This window comes from Euleptes europaea, chromosome 2, assembly GCF_029931775.1.
Source record: "Euleptes europaea isolate rEulEur1 chromosome 2, rEulEur1.hap1, whole genome shotgun sequence".
NCBI lineage: Eukaryota > Metazoa > Chordata > Lepidosauria > Squamata > Sphaerodactylidae > Euleptes > Euleptes europaea.
The window spans coordinates 99,361,820-99,374,617 of NC_079313.1; the positions used below are offsets into that span (position 1 = coordinate 99,361,820).

The window sequence follows — 12,798 nt, forward strand, 5'->3', positions numbered from 1 at the left end:
AGCATTATGGGCCCCTGGGCAAACCAGTGTGCTGGGGCCCCTACGACAACCACTCACAGGAATAAAAAGTAAATGGTCGATAATATTAAACATATATTTATTTTATTGGCACTTCAACAAAACTGGTGTTAAAACATTAAAAACATGCTGTACAGCAGCAACTAATCAACATGATTAACAATAACATTGCAGCAAATATTATTTTATAGTTTAGTATAGTCTAGACTACTGTGTAGTAGTATTTATTTATGGCAAGTCACTTAACATACACAGATTAGCATAGGGCCCCTATGCTCGTGGGGCCCCCGGGCAAGTGCCCATAGGGCCCATGCGTTAAGATGGCCCTGAATCCAGCAATACTGCATTGGTAAAATATTTTTCATGATTTCAAAGTTGAGCTGCAATTCTTGTTTGGCTGGAGATAGGGTTGCCAGACCCCTATCAAGGGCAGGGGATGCCCTGCTTTGGGCCCCCTCCCCCTGGTACCATTCAGCTGGCAGCCAGGGGTCTTGCCAGGTGAAAATTGAGACCTCGACCTCGACACTGTCAGCACACTGATGTCCCTTCTGGTATTTGGGCAAAACTCTAAGGTAAAAACAGCTTCTACCATAGAGTTTTTGCCTAAATACCAGAGAGTCTCCCATGTCATCAGTGACATGATGACGTCACTTATGGACGTGACATCAAAGCACCAATGGCATCGAGGCCTAGTCCTCAATTTGAGCTTGGTAAGACACCCCGCACCGGTTGCCAGGGATACCTGGCAACCATGTCTGGAGATAAGCTTTCGTTACAATCTGCAAATAGAAGTTCTTCAGCCAACTGCACAATAATCTGAAGGAGATTTTATAAATTACTTTACCTACCTCCTTGAAGGACTTCTTCACTTCCACCAAAGGGTGCCAGTGTGCAATGGGTTTGCGTGGATAAGCCAGCATTTCATTCCAGTGGTCCCGGCCTAGGCCCTCAGCACTATTTGCCACACGACAAACCCCAATAATCTCATTATGGCCAACTCTGAAAGGCAACAACCACATACAACACATGTTTAAACTCTCTTTTTCTGTTGTTGTTGTCCCATGTATGCCTGGGCCCCCTACACCTTCTTATCCATGTTGCTGAAGCCTTTGCAACTTTGTTTTGAGCTGTTATCCTGTTACTTTCAGCTCTGCAACACTTTTTCTGCTTTCCCTATCCAAGCTCATGACATATCTCTAGTCCTCACATTTCTACAACAAAGTTCTCATACATACCCAGGGTTGCCACTATCTTTTCCTGACTGAGATTCTATGCTATTAACATCTGTATGATAGGCAGACATTCAGCCAGTGAAATGTCCCCTTCCATCCTTGGGAAAACTATGTGAGTATTGATGTTTTGTGTCTCCTCCTCACACCTTCCTGTTAACATTTAGTTTTTCAAGACACTTGGATGTGATGTCGTCACACTCACAGTTTCCTCATATCCCTGCAAGTGGGTGCCAGTGAAGGACAGTGAGAGCACAGACACTCTAAGCATGATGATGTGTAGTATTGCGGATCCAGCTAACTCTTCATGCTATAGCCCCCATTTCATATAGCTTTGTGTATGCCAGTCCCATGATCCCTAGCATAGTCTTTTTTGGAAGCCTTCCTGCTTTTTTCACCAGCAGGAAAGCCAGATAGATCCAACCCATTTTCTTTATCTGACATTGCTGAGAAGATCTGGGGAGAAGAGATGGATCAGTGGCAGCCATTTGTCACATCTAGCTTTGACTTGAGCTGTTATAACACAAGTGCCACTTCATAGTAGGACTTAAAAGAGTAGTTTGGAAATTGAGTGGACGTTTGAAAGTGATGCCCAGAAAGCGCAGAGTTTGGGGATGACGAGAGAGCTCAGCAGAGATGTGATGCCATAGAATCTATGTTCCAAGGCTGCCATTTTCTCTGGTGGAACTGGAGATCAGTTGTGATTCCAGGAGAACTCCAGACCCCACTGAGGTTGGTAATGCTGGTGTGGAGGCATTCAAGCTGGCCTGCAATGTGAATCTTTCAAGCACAATCTTTTGCTCCATTCATCAAAGGATTTCACGTCTTCAGAGGAAGACAACCATGCCCTTCTCAGAGACAATGGAAGCTCAGGATTATGCCCTACTCACACAAAGAGTACAGTTTAATTTGTTAATGTTTTAGCAGCATGGTTTATCACTAAATTAAAATGCATGGTACTTCACAATGTGGTATTGGACAAAATAGAGGGACGCCGTCTCAAGCACAAGACAGTGAGTCAAACCAAGCAATTGTGAGGGGTGGGGGAGAACATGATCTCCAGATGAATTAAAACATTGCAGGGACTCCCACCTACCGGTCATAATCCATAACAGAGATAAGCAGGCTGACTTGATCCATGCTCTCTGGAGGGATGTCAAAGATTATTGCCTCATTGTATGTAGGGTTAAGTGTGTTTCTCTTTATGGTGGTTTTCTTCTTCTTCAGTCTCCTCCCATCACAGAGCAAAGACACTTTGACATAAGGATCTGGAGAGCAGGCAAAAGGGGCGGGGAGAAGATTTGATAAAAGACCCTTTTCCAATATTTATACCAGGGGTCCCCAAGCATTTTGAGTCTGTGGGCACATTTGGAATTCTGACACGGCATGGTAGGCGCAGCAACAAAATGGCTGCTACAAAATGGCTGCCACAGGAGGCGGAGCCAGCCACAAAATGATTGCCACAGCTTAACTTCAGTAACACAGTGTGGATCCTGGTCCTGTGCTGGCAACTGCTGCCAAAGCAATGTCTAAAAAAATCTGCACAGCCAACCAAATCTCCAATAGCCAATCAGAGGCTTTGCTGGGCAAAAGCCCTACTTGGCCCAACAACAAAAGGAAGTGTTGGTGGGCACCATGATGTCCACTGGCACCACATTGAGGATCCCTGGTTTATACAGTTGTTAAACATGAAATGTACATTTGAGGGGGGAAAGGAAATGGGTCAGAATATAACATTTCCTCAAACATTCCATAATTCTAAACATATTGTTATCAAGCAGACACAACTGTTGTTCCCAGTATTTGGGGATAGCATTGTATGCTCCCCCAAAAAACTCTTCTCTTCTCGTTTTATTGCCAAACCTTTCCCTTTCCCCAATAAATTCAGTGGAACAAGTTCACTCCATTGTGAGCTCTGAATTAGTTTTCTGTGAGAAGCCGAATTTGCTGTCTGTCAGCCCAGGAACCATCTGTACATATGCTGATCATCTGTACTCTTTTCCTTTGGAGGCAGGGCTTTTAATCCTATGTATACATCCCAAGCAGATTGCTGTCTTTTAAAACAATGTATTCTGGACGTGTTTCCTGTGCCTGAAAAGACGTCTTTGTTGGCCCACGTGGTCCATTTCCTGTCCCTTAATATGATGCAGATGCCCTTCGTCTTCGAGCATCTCCCTAGCCCTCAGATTGTGTGTATAACTTTCAGTGGCAGTTTTGTTGTGTAAGCTAAACATATGTGAAGTATTTTTCAAGCAACCAAGTCATTTAAGAGGTTTTAAGAGCATGGGGTTGTTATTTTTTTTGTTAATGAAAAGAGAAGGGGGAAAAATAGAACAGCAGTATCTCACTAGCTGCCCCAGAGACTGACTTTGGCAAATTGCCTCTACGTTTCCAACATAGCATGAATATGCTCTGTAGGCTGCTGGAGAAAACCACTGAGTATTTTGAAGTTCCAGTAACTATATAGGACATCACTGCAGAACTGCTGAGCTGTTTTCCCTCTGAACCTTCAGTTCTCAATGATTCCAGCTGTATCAAATGCCAACTGAGTTGAAATACGTGTCTACCCGAACAGCCTACAGTTATCGCTCCTGTAGATTAAAATATTTGTCAGCAAAACACAGACACTGACATGTGGAAGTCTGTAGGCCATCAAAAAAATAGGTGTAATGACAAAGTATTTGCTGAATTATATATGCATACCGGTCACCTCTTGCTTTCCTAGCAAACCATGGGGCACATCTACAAGGAAATGAAGATACAATCAGTAAATCTAACTGACACACTCTCAGTTCCAGGTTTCTTGAATTTAACTTTGAACTGAGAACTCTTCAATCAGATTTACAAACTGCCTCTTTCTGCAAGGGAAAGGGTTGGTGGATAGATGGGCATAGGTGGCACAGTTTCTTCCAAATCTAATTCTCTGTGGGACTCTGGCTACTTCCACTAGGCAAGGGTTCTCCACATTGTTTTCCTTGCCACTGCAAATGCAGAGATGTGGATGTGTTGGCACTGGAGCATCCACATGCAGACCGCTGGAGCTTCCATGCACTTTCCTGTCTTTTTCTTAACCCTTTTCTTCCAAATGTGCTCCACAGCAACTTCATATTGGCTCTTGGAGTGTGCTAACCCATTGCTTCTGTGGCCACTTATTGTCCCCCTTCTTTTATTTATACTTGCAATATCGCATTCTAACAATTCCATTAAAATTTTAAATGGATAAGTAGCAATAGATTCTTACAGGCTACATTACTGTAGTGGTATAGAGCAATAGTGCTATAGCAATTATTGGTTTTTAAAAAACGCCCATAAAGTATTCTGGTGGTACAGTAAAAAAATGGTGGGAAATGGTTTTTTATTTACTGGGGCTGAACACTGGAAAATGGTGCCAACGTGAGTGGGATCTTTGAAGGGCAGGAAAATGTACAGTAGTCCTCTAGGAGAACTACCACAATGAGCTTGGACTGTGTTATTTCAAAACAATATTAGAGTAAAAAAAGATTCGTGAAAGAGATTACTGAAGACAAGAAAACATGGAAGCAGGACAATTACAGCACAGCATTGTGTAGAAGCCCCCCCCCCCAATTAAAAATCACTCCATTTTGGAAGCCAAGACAGAGAAAAACCTCTGTGTGGAAGAAGCCTATGAAAAATAAACTATAAAATCCTAGAACATCCAATCCAGCAAAAAATTGGCACATCTTACAGAAATCACAGATCAGTGTGATTTAATATATTCACTTAGGGCCACTGTTTTGTTTGGGAGTTGAAAAAATTAAGCTAATTTTTACTAATTAGATTAATTTTCACAGTGTAGCACCTAAAATGTGTTTGCCTTGATGGTGCAGTTTGGTCGAGTAGAATAAGCTACCAAAATGAAGCAGGAAATATCCAATAACCAATTTTTGGTCTTCTTCTGATATAATATTCTTCTCTAGAGGAACAATTTCCACAGAACAATGCATATGGAAATGTTACGTTAGAATTGAATCCCCACACACACACACACACCACCACCACCAAAATGGTCTGTATGCATGGATGGCAAGAGTTTGGTTTCCTATTCATGGTTTTTCCTTTTAAAAAATCCATGTTGTTTTTCAGTTTCTATACAGATGTTTTCCAAAAAGGAGGGGGGGACATTATTTTGTATCCAGGCTTACAGTGACCTCTGACGTAGCAGGAAGGCAAAGGCATAAAACAGAATCTTGGTAGTGGGAGGGATGGAAAGAATACATCTTGATGCCCATATGTAACTTCCAATAATATAACTCATTTTTTAAACATTAATCTACATCACTTAAAATAAAGTAGGTTCTTGGCTTATATCATAACTCTAATGGGCGTTTCAGATGACTATGCCAACAACACTTCACTTCTTCTGACCACAAACAAAAATGTATTAAGTGACTAGTTGGTTTACACATGACACTGTATTCTCTATGGGTGTGAGAGAAATATTTCAGCTATTCCGTTATAAAGACAGTTTTGCTCCTATGGCATCCACATACAGAAGAATGAGTAGGAAAGCTTCTCAACTGCTTATGAAGCAAGCAAGCCCAAAGAAATATAAATGCAACAGCCTTATTCTAAGATGGCCAAAACCTACCTGAGTAGCCAGTGATATCCATTGCTTTAAGATTCCTGCATTTAATGACTGTTAAAGTGAGACGACCTGCAGTTGGCAGATAACAAAGGGAAAACATGATCTCTCCCAGGTCCACACTTTCCTTTAATAAAAGAGAGAACATGGAGAATTAGAAACGGATAGCACAATGTCACCTCCCAACTCCTCTGCTTTGCATCAACTGTATCTTTTCTACCAGATTTCCTGCTTTACTGCCCATCTCCGCTCTCTGTACCAAGGCAGGACAAATTGCATATAATAGAAGACCACTCTGAAAGTGTTTCACAAATGGAGACAGTGGGTCTTCTCAGAGGTTTTCCTATAGTTTGTGTGCTGATATGCAGTGGTTTTTATTCTAGCTTCCTCATGTCCTCATTTTCCATTTGCTGTCCTTCCATGGTTTCTTGGTTGTTTCTTCATGTTTTCTCAAATCTGATCAAAGGTGGTTTGAGAAAGCCTGGAGAAATTGTGAGGAAAACATGGAAATGCAAAATGCCAAACAAGGATGTAAGGATGCTGGCCCCAGTCCTCCATCAGGTGAGGAGGTGGGACAGGGCCCCTTTCCAGGGCTCTTTTGGCAACTCAGTAGACTATGGGCTTTGTGGTTCAGGTAGACTATGGGCTAAAGACTGCATCCCCCAGGTATGAAGGCAAATGATGCAGCAACATTGATGAAAAGGTCTAATCCATGATGGAAGAAAAGCAGGATATCAGTGTACAGAAAAAAACCCCACTAAACAACCATACTAAATGCAGATGTGGACCAGCAAATCACAGCATCTTGCCAGTTGTTTGTGCTCCTTGTAGAAGGAGCACAATCTATTGTATAATTAAAAAGTGCAACACATGTATATTTTCCAGCCAGCAGGGCCCAATTCCAGTTCTAAAACAATCTCCTTTATCCTCAGTATGTTCACATATCTATTAACCTGTCAAACCTTTAGCAGGTAGGAATCCTCGCAACAATGTCTTTTGCAGGTGCTCTGCCCTCCTCAACTCTTTAATTTTACAAGTACATCATTGAACAATGGAATATTGGGAAATGCCTGGCCCATGTGAAATGTGACCTCAATTAACTGGGATGAACTAAATGTAGGTTCTTCATAATGGCAATATACACCAGTCTTGGATCAGGCCAGTACTCTGCCTTTTCTTTCTGCAGATTACTAACAAAAACAGAATTAATGAGCAGTGTAGCAACTCAGCTTCTCAGAAGTTAACAGGCAATGCATCCAAACTGGGCTTTGCAATGTTTTCCTACAAACTTTACTTTTCATGTTAAAGGGCTGTTTCCCTGCAAAATTGGACAATTATTTGAGGTGACTTCTTCACCACAAAGTTATTTCAAGAACAAGAGCAAGAACAGGTCATCCCTTTTGAATACTGAGAAAAATATCTGACCAAGGTTATTGACCAAGAGATCTAGTATGGTGTAGTGGTTAGAGTGTTGGACTAAGATCTGGGAGACACAGGTTAAAATCTGCACTCTGCCATGGAAGCTTGCTGGGTGACATTTGGCCTCTCACACACTCTCAGCCAAATCTACTCCTCAGGATTATTCGGAGGGTAAAATGGAAGAGAAGACACTGGTTCCCCACTGGGGAGAAAGACGAAGTAGTAAATAAATAATAAAATAAACATTTCTTCAACTCCTTTGTAAACCTAACAGGGTTTTTTTAAAAACAGCCACCATTTCGTTTTCATTACTTGCTGTGTAACAGGATGAACCATCAGTTGCCTCAAACCTTATACTCATCCTCAAAGCTTAAATTGTATCAAAATAACTAACTGGTGATTAATAATACTGTGATTATTGCAAAGAAACACTGAAATGAGATCTTCTACACACCTCTAGGTGGCACCATAACTTTGTCAGATATGCTGTACCTTTCCCACAAACTTGTTGAGTCAGTCCTGGGGGAAAGTGAAGACTGAAACTCCCTCGATTTACAACCTGGTGAGATGCTGAGGCAACAAGCAGATCACCTTTTCTGCTGCTGTTCCTTATGAATCCTTCACTGACTGGTTTGCTCAGAAACCTCAAACATCTGCTTCAGTTCTTTTTATTCTACCCTTCTAAACAGGCCTTGGAGATAGCTGAGCAAGATAACACAGCCGAGATTATGTGCATATTTTACTCCCCGTAACGGGTGGCGAGGAGCTGGATATTGATAGGAATATATACATTTGTGTGGCAGCTTTACTTTTAAACACTTCACCATAATTTAATTCAACTCACAACCATTTAAGTGGTAAGCATTATCAGTCTGAAGGTGCTTCACATTTGATACTTCTGATTTTAAAGGATCCACAGCAAAAATGTACAGCTTATATGCTTCATATTAACTACATTCACATTGTGCGCATAAGCTCAAAGGAGTATTTAAGCTTCATGCACAAGAACACCCTGAGAACTATTGACTTGACTGCAGTGCTGGTTTTCAAAAAGATGTGCTGGATCTCAAATTTGCCTGAACCTTCCTCTTCCGCCCTTGAAATCTCAACCCAAGTATACTGGGGATAGCTGTGAAAATTCATTCATGCTTTGCACATACACAGTAATCTTCAGTATTATTACTTCACAGTCTTCAAAGTGTTGAATCTTGGCACTGAAAACAGGCTCCTAGGCTTAACTTTGGTTGAAACAAAGCCTGCTTGACAAAGTTACTTGCTTGAGCTGAAAATATTTTACCTTAGTAGGTGTCCCAATGTCAGAGCTCAGTAACCATGAGCCCACATTAACTCTCAGTTCTAACAAGCTGGGCAGATAGGTAGATAAGAACATAAGAAAGGCCATGCTGGATCAGATCAAGGTCCATCAAGTCCAGCAGTAGGGCTGTCAAAAAAAAAAAAATTCGGTACAGTTCGGATTCGGCTGAATTTGGCCCTTGTGGGTTCGGTACGTGCTGAAGTCCGAACTCCCTCACTTCGGATCCGTTCAATTCGGTGGGAATTCAAAGTTCGGAAAAAAAATTCGGCCGAATAAAGCCATTAAAAACACAATCGCGCCTTTCCGCGGCTCTGGGGGGGGGGCATTTTTTGGCTTAGAGGTCCCAAACTTTCAGCAGAGCTTCAAAGGACGTATATTGAAAGACTCCCCAAGTTTTGTAAAGATTGGGTCAGGGGGGGCTGAGATATGGGCCCTGAAAGGGGTCCCCCCACCCTTAATGTGTATCTCTCAGCTGAGCTTGCCGCCCACGCACAAAGCTCCCAGCCCCGACAAACAGCTGATGAGAGCAAGGGCGGGGCAGGTGCTAAGAACTTTGCAAAGCAACACAACTGAAAAGCAACACCTTTGCAAACATGCAAAGGGCGGGGCAGGTGTGAAGAATTTTGCAAAACAATACAACTGCAAAGCAACACAAATACGCAATGCAACACCTTTGCAACAGTGCAAAGCAACACCTGACACCTGGGAGTTTGCATACCATGGAAAGGGACAGAGGCAGCTAGCTATGCATAATGAGCAGGAGGGGGTGGAATTTCTCCTTTTGCATTGGACTTGGGACCAGGCAGATGCATTCTTTAAGTCACCATTTGAAAACCAGTTTTGAGCAAGCATCAAAATAACCTAACTGATCTTATGAATGAGGAAAAACCTGAAGAATAAAAATGAAGCCCCCCCTCAAACCAGGGAGAGAGAGGAGGAAAAACCTGAAGAATAAAAATGAAGCCCCCCCTCAAACCAGGGAGAGAGAGACTGGAGGGGGAACACACACCCCAGGCAGAACCGGCAAAAGCCCCCTTTGGCTTCCCCCCCCCACCCACAGAAACTGCTCCCTCCCCACACACACACACAGACTCTGCTTTCCCCCCCACACACACACAGAAAAGAAAAATTATAGATTAAAGCCCCCAAAGGGGTCTTACTGTGGCTGTCTTCTGTTCCAGCAGGAGGGGCTGGGAGGCTGGGTAATCCAATATGATTCCATTTGTATCCAATATAAGATCCATATGTATGCATCTCTCGAGGGTGATCCATTCATCCCAATAGGGAAAAGGGGAAAGCCCATATCTCGGGGGGCCCTGACCCAATGTTTACAAAACTTGGGTGGTCTCTTAAAAAGCCTTGACTGAAGCTCCGCTCAAAGTTTGGGATCTGCACCCCCAAAAATGCGCCCCCTGCAGCCATGGAAAGAGAAAAGGGGGGAGGCGATATTTCTGCCCCCACTGAACCCATCTTTACAAAACTTGGGTAGTATCTTAAGAATAATTGTCAGAAGCTATGCTAAAAGTTTGGGGGCTATATCCCCAAAAAAGTGCCCCCTGCAGCCACATAAATGGAAAAAGGGGGGAGGGAAAAGGGGGAGAGCCCATATCTCGAGACCCCCTGACCCAATGTTTACAAAACTTGGGGGGTATCTTAAGAACACTGGTCTGAAACTCCGCTCAAAGTTTGGGGTCTGTACCCCCAAAAATGCACCCCCTGCAGCCATGAAAAGAAAAAGGGGGGAGCCCATATCTCGGGACCCCCTGACCCAATGTTTACAAAACTTGGAGGGTATCTTAAGAAGCTTCATCTGAAGCTCCAGTGAAAGTTTTGTGTCTGTACCCCAAAAAATATGCCCCCTGCAGCCACAGAAAGGAGCGAATGTGCACAAGCACCCCCACACACACACACACACGAGGATTTCCCTCTCTCTCTCTCTTTCCCCGGCCGGGCCGCACATCAGCTGATTCCTCCAGTACTCAATCCTGACTGATTGGCCAGAAGAAGACCCAGCTTGGCCACCGATTGGCCGGGGGAGGAGAATGCTGCTTACTGAAGGTTATGCTGCTTACTGACGCCCCGAATTGGCCGAATTTATTCGCCAACTCCCGAACTCGCTGAATTCGGCCCCCCCGGTTGCCCGCCAGTTTTGAGTTCGGTTCCTCCCGAACTAAAAACCGCCGAATCAAGGGAAATTCGGCTGATTTTCAGTTCGGGCCGAACCGAATTGACAGCCCTATCCAGCAGTCTGTTCTCACAGTGGCCAACCAGGTGCCTCTAGGAAGCCCACAAGCAAGAAAGTGAGGCAGCATTATCCTGCCTGTGTTCCAAAGCCCCTAATATAATAGGCATGCTCCTCTGATCCTGGAGATAATAGGTAAGCATCATCACTAATATCCATTTTTACTTCTAGCCATGAATACCCCTCTCCTCCATGAACACGTCCACTCCCCTCTTAAAGCCTCTTAAATCCACTCTTAGATATGCAGATTGACAGACACATTAATATTGATTTACATTGCAGTTGCATCCAAAGGAACAGAAGATGACCACGCTATGCAAATGAGGAAAGAGTCAAAGCCTTTCCAAACTCTAAGGTACCCATTAAAGGCATGTGGAATTGGGAGGGGGGAAACAGGGATGGAAACACTATGCTGCATATCAGTGGCAAAACAACCCACTGACATGAGCCCTTCCCTCCCAGTGTGCAATCCTGGATGTTATTCACTGCATCATAGACTCCCTAAATATTGCCAGATCTATTTGTCACTATCACTGCAACTGTGGAAGGCTACTAAACGCAACTGGGCATCAATTGCAATATAGGGATGGTTTGGGGGTTTGCTACACCTGGTGCAAAGGAAAGAGAGACTCCCAATGGAACAGTCCCAGTTGTTGGAAGCCTGGTTGCCCATACACAGAAGGGAGGGCAGAAGCAGAGGAAGCGGCCTGGCCCAGCTTCCCACACTCACTAGTTGGAGGCAAAGAGGCTTGTTGGTCTAATGTACAAGTGCTTGGGAGACCTGTGAATGACACTGCTTTTAGAGTATTAATCTGAGTTACAAATGCCTCTGAGTTACAAATCTTCTCCTCTGCCTTAACAATGCTCCAACGTTTATATAAAGCAGGAGAGAGGCTCCAAGCAGATTTAACGCTTGCATATGGGGAAAAAACTTCAGAAAATGCTGAGTTTTTGTTAGTTTTAAATGATTTTTATACTGGCTTATGCTTATATCCCGTTTTTCTTTGTAAACTGACTCAAATAGGTTCTCTGGAGAGGTGGTATAGAAATTTTGCAAATAAATAAACAAACATGCTACAGAGCAGCAAAAAAGTTCTCATTCTCCAAACCTGAGCGTTCTTTTCAGAAAGCTGGATTGCCCTGGTAATACTGTGTGTGTTACAGCATGCCTAGATAGCCCTAATTTAGGGGACCAGATGCTTTGAATCTGCTGCTGGGCAGAACCACCAACTACAGAGTTCTATCAAAACCTGATGAGAAATACTTGAGCTTAATTGGAAAGAGCATTCCTGCAATGCATTCCATAAGCCCAGTGGTGATAGCTGCCGGAGCAATTCGTTCTAATCAGCGCAGCAATCAGGCTGTGTTATTAATGCCTAGTCATTTCCAGATAACCCTTCAGAAGCTCTGCTAAAATGGCACAATCATAATTTGACCACAGTGTGCCCCTGCCTTCTGAATGGATGTTTTTCTTTTCCCAAACTAGGCCAGGAGAGACTTCACTCATTTACCGGTATCTGTACATTTAGGAAAACAGACACCCAAGAGGACTTACGATTAGAAGGCATTTCTAACCAAGAGCGACTCACGATGGAGAGTTTAGCTGTAGATGTGGTATCAATAGGGAAGATTAATTTTGACATAGGTACCTGCTCCCCCCTCCCAGGGTTGCCATCCTCCAGGTACTAGCTGGAGATCTCCCGCTATTACAACTCATCTCCAGAAATAGAAATCAGTTCACCTGGAGAAAATGGCTACTTGGGCAATTGGACTCTATGGCATTGAAGTCCCTCCCTTCCCCAAACCCTGCGCTCCTCAGACTCTGCCCAAAAACCTCCAAGTATTTCCCAACCCAGAGCTGGCAACCCTAACGCCCCCCCTGCCCCCAGGCTAATAGCAGCTTGGGCAGGAAGGGAGAGTTCTTCTATCAAGGGAATACTATATGTATGTGTGTGTACTGTAAGAGTTAACC

General features: G+C 43.5%; 1 protein-coding gene across 5 annotated transcripts in view; it reads right to left on the bottom strand.

The window, feature by feature from the left end:
• Positions 1-12,798, bottom strand: part of SYT6 (synaptotagmin 6) — a 180,021-nt gene that overhangs the window by 17,380 nt on the left and 149,843 nt on the right. For all 5 annotated transcript variants that reach the window (XM_056844229.1, XM_056844232.1, XM_056844231.1 and 2 more), the window contains exons 4-6: positions 5,857-5,977; positions 2,344-2,515; positions 867-1,017 (exon numbers count right to left, since the gene is read on the bottom strand). In XM_056844229.1, coding sequence (XP_056700207.1) covers positions 867-1,017; positions 2,344-2,515; positions 5,857-5,977 — 444 coding nt within the window. The remainder of the gene's footprint in view (positions 1-866; positions 1,018-2,343; positions 2,516-5,856; positions 5,978-12,798) is intronic.